Source organism: Musca vetustissima, unplaced genomic scaffold (assembly GCF_032173495.1).
Source record: "Musca vetustissima isolate MV318-11 ecotype Yass unplaced genomic scaffold, APGP_CSIRO_Mvet_v1 utg46132, whole genome shotgun sequence".
Lineage (NCBI taxonomy): Eukaryota > Metazoa > Arthropoda > Insecta > Diptera > Muscidae > Musca > Musca vetustissima.
Genome location: NW_026884078.1, coordinates 13,766 through 35,775, shown reverse-complemented (window position 1 = coordinate 35,775; position 22,010 = coordinate 13,766). Strand labels below are relative to the sequence as shown.

At 33.8% G+C, this 22,010-nt stretch overlaps 1 protein-coding gene across 1 annotated transcript; it reads right to left on the bottom strand.

Moving 5' to 3' along the window:
- Positions 1-5,547: 5,547 nt before the first annotated feature.
- LOC133331079 (calcineurin subunit B type 1) lies at positions 5,548-18,542 on the bottom strand. Its single transcript, XM_061539490.1, has 4 exons — positions 18,468-18,542; positions 14,317-14,356; positions 5,847-6,145; positions 5,548-5,777 (listed from the first exon to the last, which is right to left on the bottom strand). The coding sequence occupies exons 1-4, from the start codon at positions 18,468-18,470 to the stop codon at positions 5,607-5,609; spliced, it is 513 nt and encodes a 170-aa protein (XP_061395474.1). The 5' UTR covers positions 18,471-18,542; the 3' UTR covers positions 5,548-5,606.
- Positions 18,543-22,010: the final 3,468 nt, after the last annotated feature.

Below are 22,010 nucleotides of genomic sequence, written 5' to 3'. Positions count from 1 at the left end.
AAAAAAAATTATAATAGTAAATCGCTCGCTAAATTAAGATACAAGTTATTTGTGTTTTTTTTTTTTTTTTTTTTTTTGTAAAGAAGGCTTTTTAGGTGGATTTGAAAAAAAACGTGTTTCAAATATCCATTTACCATATATATAACTAATAATGAAATAATGCTTGTTAGATTTCATATCAGTACAAAATTATGTCGAGAAAGAAATGAATGTCAATGAAAATATTCGCTAGACAATTTAGTTTTTTTAATTACAATGTTTACTATTTTTGTTTTTAATTTGGTTACAATTTCCTCCTTTGTTTGCGTTTTTGCAAAGTTTTTATTATTTTATTTTGTTTTATTAATTAAGAAAAACTTTTTCTGGTATTTAACTTACTTGTTTCAGTTTGAATAATAAGATTGTTTTTTATTTTGAATTTTGTTTAGAGAGTGCTTTTTTTTTTTGTTTTTATAAGTTTTTTATGCTTAGAAAAATTATTTTGTTTTAAGAATTACATACTATCAATTAATAATCATTAATTTATTTTATTATTTAATAAATTTTACAAAGTGCACATTAGTTATGATTTTTTTTTGTAATGTGAAAGTTTTTTTTTATTTTTTTACTAAGTTTTATGATTATTTTTTATTAAATACAAAAAATAAGGATTGCTGATCATAAACCCAAGTTAATTTGGCAAAAATGACAGCAATTTTCCACGTAATAACTTGGAGTAGTGTTAAAAAAATTTACCACTTTTTACCTCTTTTGATATTTATGTATGTAATTTTGGTCTGTTCCAGAACCTGTAAAAATAAAAAAAATCCTCTATGATATCAGAAAAATAGTAAAAATTAGAAGATTCTTACATTACGGGTGCGGACCCTTCGTATTATTCGTTAAATATATTTTCACAAACTAAGACCAATTGTCGTAGAAAATACCCACCTTGTGTTAAACATTCTTATTACCAAATACAGCATGTACTAATTCTGTATGCTTTCTAATCGAATATACAGAAGATTATTAAGAAAATACTCCATAATTGTTATATGGAATTCTGTCCACTGCCCTTTTGACAAAACAATCTCGGGAACTTGATAATAGGTTCGTTCGTTCGTTTATTCAATAATTTGTACAAATTATTACAAAATGTTTGCCCTTATACCCAAAAGATCAGTAGAAGAGAGTGAATTGAGAGAGAGAGAGCAGATTAGACAGTTGTGTTACTGAGTACAAGATCTGTCAAGGTATATTTAATAAGGTAGCCGCATCGGCCCAGCTGTTGGTGCAAATAAATATCAAAAATGTTGTTGTATGTTGAACCAAGAAAATAAAAAAAACAATATTCTACAAGAATTTGTGTAAAAAAATCTTGTCAATCTGTTTGTTTTGACAAAATATTTTTGAGATATCAAAATACAACAGCCGATGTTTGTTGTAGAAATTCGCCGATTCGGCTACCTTGAGATCTGTTAATAAGGTCACACAGGTAGCAATCGAAATCGGAAAACAGCTGTTATTTCTCAAGTCTAAATTTGGACTTTTTGTTTACGTTTCGACCTTATGTATGGGCCTTGACTGAGTATTTGCATTTTTTCCTTTATTCATTCCACTTTGGTTTAAATCTCTTCCCATGTTTAGTTAATTTTTCTTATTGCTAGAACAATAGTTCTGCGCCACGTATTTCTAGGACGGCCAATCTTCTGGAGCCTTAAAGATTCTAATCAAGTGCGGCTTTGGCTATGCTTTCGGGATAGTTCGTTCGTTTATTCCACAGTTCCATATTTCATATTTTGGTCGGCTATAAATACGCCAATGATACGCAGACAAGGAAAATTTACTCAGTAAGAATTTTCTTGTACCAACAGCTGATATTTAATCAACTGTTTTGTTATGTTTTGTAAACAAACAACAAAAAATGTTCTTTTTTTCCTATTTAAGTTATTGGTCCGCCTCCCGATTATCGAGTATAATAGCGCCACCACAGATTATGCAGACTTTGTCTACGAGCCTTCAAAATACATTCAATTTTAACACTGCTTTCCTTGGTTAATTGACCAAATCGTTAGGATAATTCCAATGATAATGAAATCCTCAACCGTTTGGATTCCATTGAACGACTCGGACTTTATAGGTTATCCGTATTCGAAAAAACACGTGTTAGCTAAGCGAACGCTTAACAACCGCCATTTTGTAAAAATCTATTTTTAAGCCCGTGGGCGTATAATGCTTTTTTAAACTTTCTAGATCACGTCCTTCTTGTGAGCCGTCCGAAGACGAACTGACAAAAAAAATGTTCTAAAGCTGTGTCTAGTTACTTTTCCAGTAACATTTACTCAGTAAGTTCTATTTTAGAGTAAGCCGTTTTCTTCTTTTTTCCAATAATACCGACGAAAGTAAACTAACAACATTCAGTACGATTCAGCAAATAATCTGCAAATTCTTGAATATTCTTCCATTTTCTACATTTTTTATACAATACAGCTTAAAATTGCACTTTGGAAATTTAAATATTTGGATATATTGCACAAAATTGTTGTCGATTGGTCATAATATAGCTGATCAAAAAATTCAGAGTTTGCAAAATCTTACTGCATAAAATTCTTTCAGTAAACTCCAGTAAGTTTGTTGTTGTTGAACTGTCAAACTTACTCTCTCACTTGACTCTCTTTTACTGGATTTTTGTGTAAACAGACAACATTTAGTAACAGAGCTAATAAGGTCACCCAGCCAGCGAAAGTCAGCTGATTTTTCTCAAGTCTGATGTCAAAAATGTGGCTTTTGTTTGACGACCTTTACTGGAGCAAAGCCTATAAGCTCCAGTAAATTTTGTGGTTGTTGAACTGTCAAACTTGCACTCCCACTTTACTCTATTTTTTGGGTAAACATACAACATTTTGTAATAACTATTATCAAATATCCAGTAAACAGACACTACTAATATTTTTACTGGATGTTTTACAAATTTCTCTCTTTTGAGAACGAAGGGCTCATTTTTACTCTCTGCAAATTCTTACTGATTAATTGTACTCCCGATAGAATTGTACTCCCTTCATGGCAAGGAACGATTTTGTTCAAAATAATACATGTTCGAACTGTTTCTAGAAGCTCTATTCATGCTATTTTAAATCTCCAACCACTCGATTTTCTGGTTAAATTCCAGCTAAATTCCTGTAACATGTGACCTGAGGCTCCGGGAAACGGATGCCTGGAAGTCACTGAACTTTGGCCTATCCTAAGCACAACGTCAGTTTGTGGCCTTCTAGAGAGCAGTGCTCACATCAGTGACTATACTCCCTCTCATAACGACTTCAACGACATTAGAGTTTCCTAGTAGGAACTCCTGGGCAAGTGACTCCTTACCTCTGGCCGGTCGACTGGTCGAAGATGGAGAGGAAAGTACTGGTGCAGGTGTTTACTGCAAAGAACTAGCCATCTACAACTCATATAAACTTAACGATCTTTGTAGAGTTTTTCAGACAAAAATCCTGGCAAACACAAAAGCGGCTGAGATAGTCAAAACACTTGCTGTCGATAACATAGGACCGTGACCATATATGTCGTCTATGTGAGGATGAGGAAGAGCTGGAAACAATTGAACATATACTCTGTAGGTGTCGATCGCTAAGTGGCAGAAGACACATACAATTCGGCAAATATGAAATTTATGATCTAGCAGTCTTCTCCGGAATAGACCCCAAGCAGATCCTAAGCTTTTTTAAGACTTTGACATGGCATGGCAAATGTCGGCATCCAAATACGTTTTTGTCATTAAATTTACCATTGGAACAATTTATGGAATCGTTCCTGAAGTTTCGAGGGGATTTGTTTATTTTATTTTTGGAAACAGGCAGATATAGCTGAACATTATTCCGACTAATCAGCATTCTTCGAGCTTCTCATAAAACATCTATATCGCCTTGCGCAAGTATCATAATGAAGGAGCTGAGCCGAGGACAAAAAAATGATTGTGACGCCCGATGATACCTACCCAGCGCTATCAACTAAGGGATATGCATAACATGAGAAGTAGGTAGAATGATTTTAGTCTTCTGTGGATAGAAAAACAATTCAAAACTTTATGAGGTTCTGACTTGAAAAAGGAGTGATCTTAAATCATTTTGAATTCCATTTCATTTTACATTCTGTGGGAAATTCGTGGAATTTTCAAACATTTGATTTGTATATATTAAAAGTAGGCATTTTTTTTAGAAGGGAGTGGCTTTTATTTTAATAATTCCATAATGTTTATTATTATTTGTGTTTTCTTTCTTAATTAAAAATTAGTAAATTTAATGTTTTCAAATGAGTTGATGTGGTGATGTTTTGTAGTAAAATGTTGCATGTATTTTGGTTTTGTTGTTGTTGTTGTTATTATAATGCATAAGTTCGTTTATTGCTGATAGTTGTTGTTTTAGTTTAAAATGTTAAATTTGTAGTTTTTTTTGTTTTCAATTTTTTTGGTAATACTCTCCTTATGGAAGTTAATGTTGGTAGTTGTATTGTTTTAAATAAAGTAAATTACTGCACATTATATTGTTGTTGTTATTTGTTATTATTACTTTAAACTGTTTTCTTTTTTCAATTTTTTAATTAAGAATTTTTTGGTATTTGTTGTGGTATTTTTTTTAATTATTAAACATTTGTTTTATTTATTTTATGCTTAGGAAATCATTATAAAGACTTTAACAAACTTAACATTAAAAAAATAGAGCAAAAAATATATAAACAGTTTTAAATAAATTAAATTTTACAAAATATTGTTGGATAAAGAAAGAGGGATGGACACAAGGAAGGGTGTAGGAGGAAGAGTGAGGTACAATAATTCGAATTTTTTGCTTAAATTCAAAGGAAAAAATCTAAAATTTGATTAATTTTTTAAGTGTAGCAGAAGACGACAGAGTTTTAGTGAAATTTGACATTGGAGATTTTTTTATATAAACATATGTATGTATGTAAAAAAATGAAAATTGTTTTTTTTTTGTGTTATAATTGTTGCTAAAAATTTGAATTTGATTTAAGTTGTTGATGTTTTTTATTTTATTATTATTATAAATATAAATTTGTTAAGAATTGTGATAATTTTATTTTTTAAGTTTAAACTTTATCTCTTAGCAAAAAATACAATTAAAAATATATGTATGTATATATGTAAATATTAGTTAAGTATATAATTTTCTTTATGGCCAAAAAGTGGGGAAAGCGAGAAATTTTCCTTTAGTTTTCGACCATGATGATGTTGTGATGTGATTGATTGATCAATAATGGAGATTGGTGTTAAGAAAGTGATATAATAATGAGAGGAAGAGGGATAGTGAGAGCAGAGAAAATAGTAAAGGATTGAATAGTAATTCGGTGATGTACATTGTTGTTGTTTGTTGGTTGTTAAAGGGACATTTGAGACGGAGAAAAAGTAGGAGCTGGGGGGAGTGAGGTGGCTGTTTTTGTTTTTTGTGGTATTATCGTAAAAAGGGATTCTGAAGATTTGTTTTATTTGTGATTTTCATTCTTTCCATTCTTTTTTTCTTTGTTTGCTGTTGTTGTTGGGTTTTTTTAAGTAAATATTATTTTTGTTTGTTTGTTATATATAAAAGCGACGTTTGTTTGTTTTTACAAAGAATTTAAACGTCAACAACCATTTTTTTGTGTATATCTGTATTGCCGACCACCGAACAGAATTCATCGAATGAAATTTTACCATCTTCATCCTTATCGGCAAAACAAATTGTCTTATCCACAATTTGTTGTAATTGCGTATCCTTGAGATTATTGCCTACCATCATTTTTAAGACCTGTAAAAATATATTTTTTGTTTTATTTTTGTCATTTTAGAACAAAAAACTGTAAAATTCCATTCTCACCTGAAACAGTTCTCCGTTCGATATGTAACCATCATTGTCCATATCATATATACGAAATGCAAAGCGTAATTTTGATAGCTTATCGCCTTTAACGCTAAATTGTGATACACCTTGTATGAATTCCTTAAAATCTACTTCACCGTTGCCGTCCGCATCGAAAATATCGATGACACGCTGTACCAAGGGATTCTGTTGCAATTCTGGCAATGACATAAATTCATCCACGCTCAAGGCACCGGAATTATCCAAATCAAGTTTTCGGAAACGTTTACCCAAACGACGAATCTCATCGGCATCGACTAAGAGAATAATATGAAGAAAAATAATGTATTTAATTAATGTATTTTTCGAATGTGGATTTTTGTTATAAGCTTGTAATTCGAGGACAATCAGAGAGGAATAATTGTAAAAACATAAACAACCCATTTATTTAGAGGTTCCATCGATAATGCCATCGGTAAACTAATAATAGATACATCAACTAAAGTTTTCATGTAATCAAAGAAGAAAGAATAAGCTGAAAGCTAAACAACTTAACCGTAAACACAATATGGAATTGTTGTTTAAATAAATAAAACATTATACAGACCGCCAGCGTCTAATATTTAAATGGATGTTTTATTTTTACCAACCATATTCATATTTATTCTAAAAATACTCTGTATATTTAGAACACCTACAAGTCCATACACCCATACCCATAAAGGGTATCCATCTAATCTGCCGGATTTTACTTAATAGACATTAAATTTTTGGTTAAACCCTCATGATCAACACATGAACACGAAAAGCCAAAGTCATTATTAAAAACCATGGTATTCTGGCAAGTTATTTAGCTCATCAGCATTAAGGTCTCAACGATACGACTTATATCTGCAAGACAATCACATGCTCCGAAAAAATAGTGTTCCCAATTGCAGACACTCTAGTTGGACAACTTTAACCGGACTTTTTTTAATTAATTTTTTTTTTATCCAATTGAAATTGGGGAAAATCGGTTCAAATTTTGTTATTTGATTTGCACGAAATTTGGTATAGTGTACGGAATTAGGTGTAGAATGGTGTGTGTTAAATTTCCTGAAAATAGGTTCAGATTTAGATATAGCTCCCATATATATTTTCCTCCAACCTATTGTAAATTGTGTACCAATTGAATATATATCTTTCGATTTGCCCGGAATTTGGACTAGTGTACTGAATTAAGTCTAGAATGATGTGTGTTAAGTTTCCTGAAAATCGGTTCAGATTTAGATAATGCTCCCGTATATATTTTTGTTCCGATTTAATGTAAATGGTGCACCAGTCGTATATATATATATTTCGATTTGCATGGAATTTGGCATAGCGTAATGAATTAGGTCTAGAATGATGTGTGTTAAGTTTCCTGAAAATCGGTCCAGATTTAGGTATAGCTCCCATATATATTTTCGTCCGATTTAATGTAAGTGGTGCACCAAAGTCCAAATATATCTTTTGATTTGCTCGAAATTTGGCATAGTGTACTGAATTAAGTCTAGAATGATGTGTGTTAAGTTACGTAAAAATCGGTTCCGATTCAGATAAAGCTCCCATATATATTTTCGTCCGATTAAATGTAAATGGCGTACCAAAGTCCCTATATATCTTTCGATTTGCACAAAACGTATTGAATTAAGTCTAGAATGATGTGTGCTATGTCTTGTGAAAATCGGTTCAGATTTAGATATAGCTCCCATATACAGTTTCGTCCGATTTTATATAAATGGTGCACCAAAGACCCAAAGTTAGGCCGATTGACACAAAATTTTGCACAACGTACAAAATTACATTTTTTGAAACCGAGAATGAAAAAATAACATTAAAAGAAAAAAATTAAAAAAGTTGCTTTAGTTTTGACCAAACAAAAATTGGGTCAATTTAGTTTTATATACATTTTTTATTTTAAAATAATTTTTGTGTTTATATGTTTTTTTAATAAAAAAAATGCATATTTATTTCTGAAAAAACTTTCACCATAACTTTATATTCAAAAAAGTTAATGGTGATATATTCAATTTGCAATATCAGTTGCTTTAGTTTTGGCCACCAGTGTATATTCTACCTTATGGGTATAAAAAGGAAATAAGGAGTCCGCTTTTTTTATGCCAACTAAAAACTTGATTACCTTTGGGAAGTTTGTAAACTAGCGGCTGTATTGGATCTTTCTATGAAAAAGACTACAAATTTCCAAGACAATCATGGTCGATTTTTGGAAGCTGTCATTCAAGTCTATTATTTGTAAAAGTTTTAATTCTTATTTTCATTTAAAAATTTAGATTTTTAGCAGACTCCAATAAAATTTTGACCAAATGAGCGATTAACACGAAATGAAATCACATGCCTATATCCATGATGGTACAGATGGATGCATACTGCATTGAGAAAATCGAATTTACTTGCAATGAACCGACATACACACACGAATAGTACATATACAGTTTTTTTTTTTTTTTTTTTGACAATTTGACTAGCTCAGTCAGTCAATGTCCCATGTCCGCAAAAATAACAACAACAAAAATGAAAACACACATTTTCTTGATGTTATGTTCTTACTCTAATTATAGAAAAGAAAAAATCCTCAATGTCTAACAGCAATGCCAATAAATAGATCTATGGTGTGCTAGTAATATGACTGAATGATATATAGTTAATATTATTTTAATCGGGTTCTTCTTTGTGTTCTTGTCAGAAAGAAACAAAAGAAAATCCTCTGGTAATCGGTATAAAAGCGTACAAAATAAGAAAGAAGAAGGAGGAAAAAATTTATAATTCATTCATAAAATATATTGTATGTATGTACATATATTTTCTACAAAATACTCGTATATGTACGTAGATAGTATTTCTATAGTTTTGTTTATGTTATGATCATCACATGATGTCTAGATTTGTTTTTTTGTTTCTTCTTAACACTGTGCAACAAATTTGTTTGTTTGATACATCAAATTATTCTTTGGAATGGGCAAGTTATGAGAAATAGTAGAAAAAATATACATTAGGACTTTATACAACTTAGGATATTTTAAAAAAGTAATAAACATATATACACTGATGACCTAAACTAAAGCCACTGAAATTACAAATGTAATAAATCACCTGTAACTTTGTTTGAAAATAAATTTAGGGAGGAAGTAAATATATAATATAATATATAAACCCAAAATTTATTTTGAAATAGAAAATATTCTATAGAAAACTGAATTGACCCAATTTTTCAATTGTCAAAACTAAGGCAACTTTTTGATTTTTCTTATAAATAAGTAAATTTTGCTAGTTATCGACAGTATAACCATTAGCCATTGAATCAATAAAATGCTCAATTTGATCCTTGGGTATACTATTCCTTGCATCTTGAAAATACCCAGGGGGGAGTTTTATCTCCCTTTTTATCATTTTTTATACTGCTGTAATTCGACCATCTTAAAAAAAAGTTTGTAGCCTATGCCGATGATGATGTTGTTGTTGTTGTAACAGCCCTATTGCTTTTACACAATGGGCTGAGGTGACAGACGTTGGCCGAGTATAACTCGGGTCGTTTCGGATCGTAGACCCCTCTGTCGTGGAAACGTCCGATGATGTAGTCTTGCTGGTTGGTGAGATATTTCTAATATTATGGAGGGCGCCCTTTCAACTCTGTCCAACTGGACACACGCCAAGGGTCTTGGTGTAAACCCCACTAAGACAAAACTGGTGCTCTTTACTAGGAAACGTAAGATTCCTAGTTTCCGCCTGCCAGGAGGAGTGACTTTATCCCTTTCTGAAGAAGCAAATTAACGTGAAATAGGAATGTTGAGTAACTCCCCAAGAAAGGACTAATAGCATTCTACTCTTGCAAGAACTCCATAAGAAAGAACTGGGGACTAAGACCAGAGATCATAAACTTGTTTTATGTGACGGTCGTTCTCCCCATTCTTACATTTATCGTGGTTGGGGGTAAATAAAAAAATACTGCTGACAAAATTAAATTCAGCACAGCTCTAAGAAGCACACCGCAGGCAGCCTTGAATGCGATCTTGAACCTCCAACCACTGGACATTCTGATTAAATTGCAGGCTGCCAGATGTGCCCTGAGGCTCCGAGAAACGGATGCCTGGAAATCGCTGGACTTTGTTCACGTTAGTATCCTCGACATAACGCCAGGATGTGATTTCTTGAGGAGAAATACTCACATTATTGACTATGTTCCCTCTCATAGAGACTTGAATGACATCAGAGTAGATTTTCCTAGTAGGAAATCCTTACCTCTGCCAGGTCTGTAATTTTTTACAGACGGGTAAAAGATGGAGGAAGGCACTGGTACCGTGGGGAATTACAAATATAAAACGCATATAAACTTAACAGTGTTTGTAGCTTTTTTTAAGCAGAAATCCTTGCAATCACGAAAGCGGCCGAGATAGTCAAAACACATATTGCCGATAATACGGGACCGGTGATTATATATCCGTATCGTTTGTATGGTATATTAAGCATAAGTCATTCATTAATAATATCTGAATAATCAAAAAGGTTAAAACGTTTATAATCTTTATACTCAAACCAACTATGTTTTTTCTGTGTTTTAAAAAGAACTGAAAGAAATATGAAACTATGAGATAAAAAGAAAGGCAATTGCATCTGACTATTACTGACAACAAAGGATGCTTGGCTAACAAGAAAATAGTCCAATAACGAAGTACTGCTAGTGGGTAGATTAAGATGCGTAGACAAAGAGTTGTGGAGACAATGAAGACCACATCGAGAAATGACCGAGCGGAAATTATACGATTTGATAACAATTATATTATTTATTTATTTTATTGCCACGAAAAAGCCATCTGGACAATAAATATCGCAACATGCCAAAACTACAAAAGTGTACTTCACATTATAAAACGTATCTTATAGCTATACAGTATATATCTTAATATAAATTATGAATTCTAAGTAACAAACTTTAAAGCATATTTAAATTCATTTTAAAACTAAACAGTTCATATACTAACATAATATATGGATTTTAATTAACAAACTACAAAGCAGAAAAGGCTCCCCAGCCATGTAAAAATAAAGCAGTAACGACTATTATATTAGAGAAACGATCGATGATATCTGCATGTAAATTTTCAAATTCGTCAATTGTACCACTTGGTAAATATACCACACCCACAATGAACGAGGAATTTTCACCAAAAACCTCCACAAATAAGGATTCACATACTGCGTATAGACTGCCCCTAAAAATAACTTTGCATTGCAAATTCGAGGAAATATACAAGCATACACCACCGCCTCTGTGGGTAGTACGATCATTTCTAATCAATTTATAACCGGGCAAAGTCAGAGAGCTTGACAAAATTTCAGGTTTGAACCATGATTCCGATATCTGATAGCAAAAGGTATATCTGAGCCGCAAAAGGTATTTTTAAATTCTTGCAACTTAACATTAGAGTTTGAAGGACATAAACATTGTGCATTTGTATGACCGATATTAAGATTTCAATTTCAATTTATTTCATAAACAAGATTTCCGGAAAATGAAGAGGTTAGAGACTTTATGATACTATTATCCGTGGCTATGGGACCATGATTTATGTTATAAGTCAATAATATATAGACTACATTCATATATTAGGGGGAGCCAAAGAAATATAAAATTAGAAAACTTATTAAAACAATTTAATGACATTTCAATATGTAGGCTATGGTTCTGAAGTTCAAGTTCTAGGAATCTATTTTTGTTTGCAACATCATTAGAAGTGACAAATTCTCTGCAGCCTTCAACGTCTTGCCGTACTTCTTGCAATCCTGCAACAATTTGTTCAAAGTCTTCTTTTATTCCCGTTTAATCTTTTTTCATATCAACTGCCAATGATCGAAAAGAGTCCCTTATGGATGCAAATTGCTCCCGCATTTCAGTTCTAAAAGCATCATCAGAGCTGGTTGGAGGATTCTCCACACAGTTGGTACATGTGTAAGCAATGTTCCTGTTCTTGTCTAGCTAGTTGAATAGTGTTTTGGAGACGTTTTCACAGTCCACATGGAACCAAGTTTCACACTTTCGAGAAAGGAGGCATTTCGTTCCACAAGTATTGGCATTGCAGATTCCACATGGATAATTCATGTTTCCCTTTTTATAATGTTTATGTTAAATTAGTAGGTTTATCTTCAAGCTGACTAAAGAATATGCGCGGGAGTTAAAATATGAGCGGTTCAATGCTTATTGACGGCTCAAAAAGTCGATCGATTACCCATACACAGAACAGTTCTAAATGACTTGGTATTGGAGATTTGCAGCAAAAACTGAACTTTAGTCACGCTGAAACTTTATTCGACCCCCACACAGAGCTTGTTTTTCTTTTAGGATTTAGCACTTTTTGTTCTCTCTTTCTCTAAATAGATTATATTTTTTAGTATTCAATTAAGAGGTCGTGTTCTTCACGTTTACCACAGCATAGCGTTGCCAGCGTTACTGATACAGCGTTTTGCAAAGAATTTTTTTTGAGAAATTGTATTCAAATGGAGCCTTGATGATACATGGGCGCCCCGATGACTTTTTCAGTTTTTCAAAAGGCTATTATTTTCGACCAGAAATCTATGATTTTCGACCTCAAAAAAAAAAAAAAAAATTATTATTTATTTATTTTCGGTGTAACTGCATTGATACTCTTAGTCCTGAACTAAAAGACGAGTGTGGTCCTTGGCACCATCTCCCATTCTTGAAAGTAAGCGATTGTCTAAATTGTAGTTATTTCAACCGCCTAATACTGATTGGAGTCTTATTTTATTTCATCATTGCTTGTTCTTAATTCTATTACATGTATGGTTGTATTTTAACCCCTTGTGGCCTGAATTTTTTGCGTAAACTTAGAACAAATTTCTGTTGAGATTTAATGCAACTATCCTAAATATATATTACCAAAAATTTGAATTTTTAAAATTTTTTTGATGTGTTGTTCATAATCAGGTCTTGACGTATGAAATCCAAGCTACATATTAAATATAAGCTTTAAAACATTTTGTTACTATTTAATAACAATTATTATTATTAAGAATTGTCAACCGATTTAGCTGATGGCCATTGTACCCAATGCAAGATACTTTTATTATTAGCATTGTATTTACTACAATGTTAATACTATAATAAATAAATAAAACATTTTGTTGCCGGCCAACCTAACAGTAGTGACCGCCAGGTTCTACATAGTTAATCTACAAAACTATATACACCATAGGTCAGAGCAGCTCTGGATCTCTTCACCTGGATCATCCGCCTTCCACAATCTTTTATGTTATAAGCTCCGATCACTTCATCATAAGGAATTTTTGTGATCTTACGATTTTCAATGTCCTTGACTACGTATTTATCATTTTGAAGCACCTTATTTATGACCCTTAAATTTCGGCAATACCCTCCACCATAGTATGGAGGGTATATTAATTTTGTCATTCCGTTTGTAACTCGTCAAACTATTCATTTCGTCAAATTCATTCATTTCTGTAATCACTCTATCTTCTGAAGGAATTGAGATAAATCGCCAAAATTTGCATAGAGTCGTCTTTTGTCTTCAGGCAAGTCAAGTTCGAAAATGGGATCTATTGGTCCACGTTTAGGCATAGCTCCCATATAAGGGTAACCCCCAATTTTCGGTATTTTGGGGTTCTTTAGCAAGTTTTTCAACCAAATTTGGTACATTGGGTGCCAAATTTCTCAACAACAACAAAATATAAATATAGGTCCACTTTTTCTCGTAACCCCCATATAACGCTACCCCCTATTTTCAGTATTTTGGGGGTTTTGATCAAATTTTTCCACCGAATTGGCTATAATTTAGTATTTTGAGTTATTAATGGGTACCAAAACTCTCTACAAAAAATTATGAGTATAGGTCAATTTTTTCGGATAGCCCCCATATAAGGGTACCCACAATTTTCGGTATTTTGGGGTTCTTAAATAATGGCCTCATATCGACAAAATCGGTCGACATTTTGGGGTTTTGCGATTTTAGGACAAATATCCATTAAAAATTGCTGAAATTTGTATTTGGTATACATTATGGTTTAAAACAACAATTGTTGGTATAGGTATGTTCCCCATATTTTCATTTCATGTAACTATCAGTATACCAATGGTGGAGGATATCCACAGTTTGGCCCGGCCGAACATAACGACTTGTTTTAACTCCTACTGTTGGGGCTATATTCTTTGGACTAGGTACCAGATGATTCTTTAGAATTTCCAAGGCTCTAGAAAAATTGAAAATGCATCAGTGACTAAATATTTAGCTCCGTCTTTCGTTAGTTCATATAAAGCTTTAGGTAAGCATAATAAAACTTGTGAACACTCCAAACTATTTCAATTTGCATCTATCTCCACATAAAACATTGTTACTTAGTGTTATATACATATATTCATTAAATATCAAATACAAATTAAGATATATATATATATATATTTCCAACAAATAATACTCACAGTTGGAGCACATCTCCATAGGCAGAGAGGTTTCATTTCCCTGAAAAACACACACAAAAAAGAAAATTCAATGTAAACAATTAATAATGTACTTAAATATAAAATAATGTTATTGAAAATACCTAGTTTTATAATATATAAAATACCTGGTTAAATAAATTGGAACCAGTGACCGGATGAGTATAGTCGGACGGGGCCGACCATAAAATACCCTACACTTCCACGAAAATCTAACTTTCTGTGGTTCATGGACAATATTTCGCGATATTTGCACCCTCTTGACCGACTAGAGGTCAACAAATATTATAAATATTCATTACAGCCCTTCTAATTACTTGTCCAGATTCCATTCACCGTGGGTTTTGTTGTGATGTTCGGCTTTCATTTGTGGCCTATAAACACACAAAAAATATGTTTTCGGTCCTCTTAATCCAAATATTATTATCATCACCGAAAAGTATTGGCGTTTTCCTTGACCATACCTGAATCCACATGGAAAATTTCAAAGCGATTAGCGATATATTTTCGGCCTCAAGTGTGGTAATGTGTTACTAAATGATATATTAATGCGTAAGCACCTGTAGATATTTAAGTGTAACTCCCACATCCGAGTAGATACGACAATATTATTGGTATCAATTTAAATGGCAACCACTCCTCTTGCATATAATATCAACTTCTCGGGTCTATGTCCTTCATGGGTAAATCTATACGCTATAGAAAACAAATTTTGTACCTTTTCACACAAAAGTCAGGGTCCCTTTAAATATTGGCCGATCTTTATCAAAACAGTCTTGCTTATTCTTTGACCCGATCCCCTTCTCCATGTAAAAAATCGTAATGTTTGGGCCATAATTGCGGTCTCTTGAGCGACCAGAAAATTAGACAAAAATAAAGTTTTTGGTCCATTTCATCCCCTAAATATTAACCGATCTTTTTGTTTTTGTCTGTTAGGGCGATGATCATTGATTTCTGTAAGAGTGAGACCTAGGAAATGTCACCAGTGTAAAAATTGATTAAAAAAATATTTTTTCTTCATTTTTGTGTATAATTTAGAAAATAACTGAACACAGTAAAAAGTAATGAAAGGTGAATGAGAGAGAGACAATGATAGAAAACATTTCAATGATAGAAAACAAACAAATATAAATTAAATGCATTTTTTTTTTGCGTACTGTCTACCCGAAAAAGTAGACATTCTTAGAATAAAATTTAGCATTACATATTGGCAAAAGAAGACATAAACATACAAAGCTGAGGGGAGTCTTTATATACAAGCTGAAGGGAATCTTTATAGACGAGCTGAAGGGAGTCTCTATAGACGAGCTGAAGAGAGTCTTTATAGATGAGCTGATGGGAGTCTTTATAGATGAGCTGAAGGGAGTCTTTACAGACGAACTGAAAGGAGCCTTTATAGGCGAGCTGAAGGGAGTATTTAAAGACATTCTGAAAGGAGTCTTTACCTAACAGACCTCGCGTAAAATTCTATTTATGAACTTCCGTCTGTTTGTTGTAATCACTTTAGCCTCTAAACGAATTGATATAGATCACCAAAATTTTGCATAGACTTGTTTTTTGTCTGCAGGCAGGTTATGTTCGAAGATGAGTTATATCGGTCCTAGTTTAGGCAAATCTCAAATGAAAGGATACCCCCAAATTTTAATGATTTTGGGTTTCTTGAGCGCGAATTCGCTGAAATTCGGTACAATGGGTTCTTATTGGGTACCAAATGTCTCCACATTATAAATGTCATATAACATCCTCCAATGGGTGGTTGCACAGATCTCTCAATTGGAAGATTGGACGTTGCTATGTCCTGGAACCCAACATAAATTAACTATCCGTCGTATATAATTCAGAGCGGACTTGCGATCAAGAACTACCTTTGAGTTTATATTAGTGCACGACTTCAAAGCCTTGAGGGCCGCCTGAATATCGACATATATAGTCACCGGCCACATATTATCGGCTGTAAGTGTTTTGACTATCTCGGCCGCTTTCGTAACTGCAAGGATTTCTGCTTGAAAAACGATGCAAAGATCGTTAAGTTTATATGAGTTGTAGGTTTTTAATTCCCTGCAGTAAACGCTTGCACCAGTGCCTTCATCCATTTTTGACCTGTCTGTAAAAAATGACAGACCTGGCAGAGGTAAGAAGTCACTAGTGGCAGAGGTAAGGAGTCACTAGCCCTACTAGGAAACTCTACTTTGATGTCATTAAAGTCTCCATGAGAGGGAACATAGTCACTAATGTGAGTATTTCTCCTCAAGAAATCACTACCTGGCGTTATGTTGAGGATACTAGCGTAACCATAGTTCAGCGATTTCTAGGCATCCGTTTCTCGGCCACATCTGGCAGCCTGGAATTTAATCAGAATGTCCAGTGGTTGAAGATTCAGGATCGCATTCAAGGCTGCCTGTGTTGTACCTTTCGCGCTCCGGTAGTCAGGATCGAAGTCAATCGCCGTACTGAATTAAATTTTGTCAGCAGTATCTTTTTGTTGACCCCTGCCAACATACAAGGTAACCATATGTAAGAATGGGGAGAACGGTCGTCACATACCACCAGTGTATGATTTCTCGTCTTAGTCCCCAGCTCTTTCCTATGGAGTTCTTGCAAGAGTAGAGTGCTATCAGTCATTTCTTGAACGTTCTTCAACATTCGTTTGTTCTTCAGGAAAGGATAGGGTCACTCCTCCCAAAGATGGCAAGCGGAAATTTGGAATCTTACGTTTCCTAGTAAGGCGTGTACCCAGCCCAGTTAGACACAGTTGAAAGGACAGTGTGGTAAAGGGTCTACAAAAAACTGAAGATTGGTAATCTGTAATAAATACATTGGCGAACAGAAGGGATCCGCATTACATGAAATATGGGAGCCTTGTTGAGGAGCTCAAGGGAAGGCGAGCGGAAGACAAAGAATCTTCATAGGCGAGCTAATGAGAGGCAGTCTTTATAGATGTTGTTAAATCTAAAGAAGACTCTACATATACAGCTGCGGTCAAAATAATAGCAGCGTAATGCATTGAGATATTCGTACTGAAGAAAATCATGTTCTTCTTTTGAAATCGCGTTATGTCTTCTCTTCATATTATAGTTAAAACATTACCAATTGCTATCTATTTGGTAATTATAACAGTTTTGTATTTTTAAAATATTGCGTTAAAAGGGATATATTCATGAAATCAGGTCGGTCAAAAAAAGTAGCAGTTGCAATGAAAACATAACATAAATTTATATTAAGTTTTTATATGAAACTTTTTATATGAATTTTATTTACCTCAAGCCGAAAAAAAGAATATAAAAAGTCATTAATCATTATGGCGGGCCAACTTGTATGGAGCCGAAAAATTCGATTAAATCCAGTCCCTATGATCATTCTCTGGACTATTCTAATCAACTTTGGTGAAGAAACCATAGGTCGATGTCGATTTTCGAGTCTCCACGCTCATTGAATTGAAATATTAACAAGGATTTTTTTTAATTAATAGCTACAGGTATTTGATCACACAATCAGCTGCATTTTGTCATGGTTTAATGTTTCAAAAAGGACTTGAGAAAATCATTTGTTCCAAAAAAAATATGAAGAGTTTCGAAGATTATATACAAAAATTCTACGCAACCTTAAATATTTAAAAAAAAAATGAAACGACTACTTGTTTAGTTAAACAATAATAAAAAATAAATAAAAGTAATTTCAGAAAGGGGTGTGTATGTGATTGTGACACAATTGAATACGCGATGGGCGGCTAGGTTTTCTGTGTGCTGTTGTTGTTGTTTTTTTTTCGTTTCGTTTAGCTAGTCTGTCTCTCATTCACTACTGACTGACTGCAACGTAGAATCAAGGTGGCAGGTGGTGATGGTGGTTGCTTGTAGTTGGCTGGCTCACTGGCTGTCTGGCATTTGTTTTATTTCTATTCCTATATTTATTGGCCTTTTTCGTGTGCGTTTCACCCCCGCACCACCTTGTGTTAAATATGTGTGGATGGCCTCATTGGGGGCAATGGGACAGAGAAGGTCTTTTATTTTGTGGTACATCATATGGTCGGTCGGTCGGTTGGTCTGGTCTCATTTCGCTATTGTCTCGTAGTTCAACACATGAATTAAATAGAAAAAAAAAAATAAAAATCGACAAAAACTGAAAATTGTATTTACCATTTTGTTTGTTGCTTAAGTATCTGCCGAATATATATTGAAAAGAATTTACGATGTGTTTTTTCTTATTCTATTTCTGCAATGAATTTCACTTTGAATTTGTGGTGTTCACACTTTCTTCCTAAAAGTAGCTCTTCTTTTTTTGTATTTTTTGCTCAGCAAAAATTGGAACAGAAGCAGCAACACCAAAAATATACTTTTTTCTGTCGTTTCTTCTTCTTCGTTGGACTAGTGCTTCTCTTTTTTCACATATATTACTTCTTTTATTCGCACTTGCAATTTTATTGATGATTCTCTGGTATTTTTAAATTTCAATAATTTTTCTACAATATTTCTTTGTTTTCTTTTTTTTTGTGGTTTCCGTTAACTAATGAATGTTTGTATCACACTGAATTTTCTGTTGAATTGTTGTTTTATTTTTGCAAATTCCAATCAGAATAAATTTTCTCCTTATTTTGGGGATCTTTGGTGTCTTTTTACGTTCATATACACAAAATTAGGGGTATGTAGATCGACTTTAACAAATCGATAAATGTAGCGTAAACGAAAAAATCCTCTTCTCTGATGTCCCTTTTGAACATTGTTCGCACTGTTGTTGTTGCTTTCGCTCACGAAGTCCTTTCATAACCAAAGCAGGAAATTTGAAATTTTTAATCGAATTGTTATCCATTTCGTGATTTCAAAGTTATGGGACTGAAATTCGACATCTGTCAGACTGAGTTATTAAACAATTTTTTCTATTCTTCGGAAAGTCGGACGTTGACGTAACTATCTAAAATTATCAACTGTCATGTACATTAGAACTTTTTGCAGGGTTAAAACGGCATATAAATTAGAACTTTTTACCGGGTTATCCTATGGTCTGTTCCCGTACTGCAAGAATGTACCCGATTTTACTATAAAGGAAAAAAGGGTTATCGGAATAAAAAATAGTAGATTCTTGAAGTACGGGAAAAGACCACTACTTTATGAGGATTTATTTGGCATATATGCAAAGGAATTGAAACCCTCTGGGTTAACGAAATCCGGTTAAATGTAAACGTACTATATCCCACTTTCTGAGGATTTATTTGACATATATGCAAAGGAGTTGACAATTGGGTTAACATAATCCGCTAAAATGAGCAATGAGATGGAGAGGATCTCTCTCCCGAATCTAACTGCTCGATCAAAAATCTCCAAGGAGACCACTGAATCGAGTGGAAAGTAGTGGAATCGGCGAAGCCCACTGTCTCTGACAAGGGTGTGAAGCCGACTTCTTATCCAAAGCCTAACCTGAGTCAAAAGGCTACTGAAAACATCCCGACACGAAGACCTTCAAGTGACAATCATTGACAAATCTGATAATTATGGTAGGATTAGCTGCCTGCGCCACAAGTCGACATCCAGCAAACTAGATAACGTACAAAGAGCCGTCTCGATTCTAATAATAGGAGCCATTAGGAACACACCACAAGCAGCTCTGAACGCAATGCTGAACTTAAGGACTTTGGACCTCAGCATGAAGTGTCAGACCGCGCGTATTGCTCTAAGTCTGCATGAACAGAATCGTTGGCGAAGTTGTACCTTTGGGCATGATTATATCTTGAACTAACCAGGTATGATATATATTCGCGTTAAAATAAGCGACTATATATCACCAATCCTTAGATTTGACGATGAAAATATCGGTATTCCTAGTAGAGACGACTGGAACCGGAGTAACCCTCCTCTGGACGATCTGGCTTTTTATACAGACGGATCCAAGATCGAAGAAGGTACAGGGGCTGGCGTCTACAGTGAAAGGCTAGACCTTGGGGTAACCTTCAAGCTGGATAGCAACAGCAGTGTTTTCCAAGCGGAAATCTTCGCGATTTGGAAGACAGTGGAATTGATAAAAAATCTAGATGCAGAAATCGTTGAACCGGTGTCTATCTCTTAAAGCCATTAAATCTTGTTACATCAAATCTGATGGTGTCCTTAAGTGTAAAATAGTTTTGCAAGAACTTACTTACATCTACCAGCTGTGTTGGGTACCAGGACACCGTGATATCATGGGTAATGAAAAAGCAGACGAATTAGCTAGACGAGTATCTCAATCTACAGACCTAGCAATTGATGGCTCAATCAAAACACCCATTAGTCATCTTCAACGGAATTTTGAGGCGTTCTTCTGACTCTGTCTACCAAAAGGACACATTCACTGTTGAACCTGAGCAAAGTTGAAATAAGAGTAATGACGGGAAACATTACTGGTCATTGCAATATCTGATTATGTACTGTAGACTCTGCGTTTACGAGGAGGAAACGGAGACAACTGAGCATCTCCTGTATTGCTGTCCAGTCCTGGCCTGCAGACGGCACAGGCTAGTGGGTGTTCACTTTCCACCGAGTCTTAGTTTCTTCTCAACAACGGAACCTGGCCTAATCTACATCATCATTAGAAACCTAAAGTGTTTGGGAAAATGCAACCTTGGCAATTTTTTTCTATATCTTTTTCTTTTCGTGGATGATCGCAATGGACCTGACGGTCTCAGAGTGCTGGAGCCACATTAGTGACTGCAAATCCCCAAACCTAACCTACATGTTTACTCCTAGTAAGTTTTTACACATATTTGGTCTGTTCCCGTATTACAAGAATAATATATGATATAATAATAGAAGGTAACAGCAAGTGTTTTTGTACAACAAACGATACAACAACCACATGGAAATTTGTTGTTGTAAGTTATACTAGTTTCAACGTCATTTGACAGAAAAATGTAAACAAAAACATGAATGAAAATCTATCAAATGTATATTTCTATCGCTTCCAAATCTTTCCTATAATTGAGTCATAGCCACTTATATGTGTAACACATATGAAAATGAAGGGAATGACGAGTTATTTCATGAAGAAAGATTGCTTCCTCAAACTTTCCCAGCAGGCAGATTGTGTAAATTGAATAAGGGAGCACATTTATTATTGAACAATTTCAAATTTTATGTGTTCCTAATTTTCCTGTTGGGTGATTTTTAAAAAAATAATTTGTCAAATTCATGTTTTACGTATTACGTTGGAATCAAATCAGCTGGGATATGCTGTTACCTTTTATAATTGTACCATGGATATCATAAAGGAAAATTCGTTATCGTAGTAAAAAGTAGTAGATTCTTTCAGTACGGGAACATATCAATTATATAGGTTATGGGGTCCCCGACAAAGATTTCAAGGTGTTCCAAACGGAATGTGAAGACATTTGAACATCTACACCAAATCCAAATCCCAATGTAGGTACCTCATTAAATTTACTTTCATTTCCAAAGCTCTTTTCAGTGAATATCAACGTTGAACCGCAACGACACAACACCACTGCTCTTTGCCACTGACATTCTATTCTCTCTTGTTGGATTATTTTTTTGATATTGTGTTTTTTATATTAATTTAAACAAAAAATAAAGTGTAGAAAAGAAGAAAAGAAAATATTAAAGAGTAAATTAACTTAGCATAACATCCATCAGTAGCAAACAAAGGGCCAAACACAACGATTAGAAAAATAAATCAAAAATTCGGAAACAAACAAG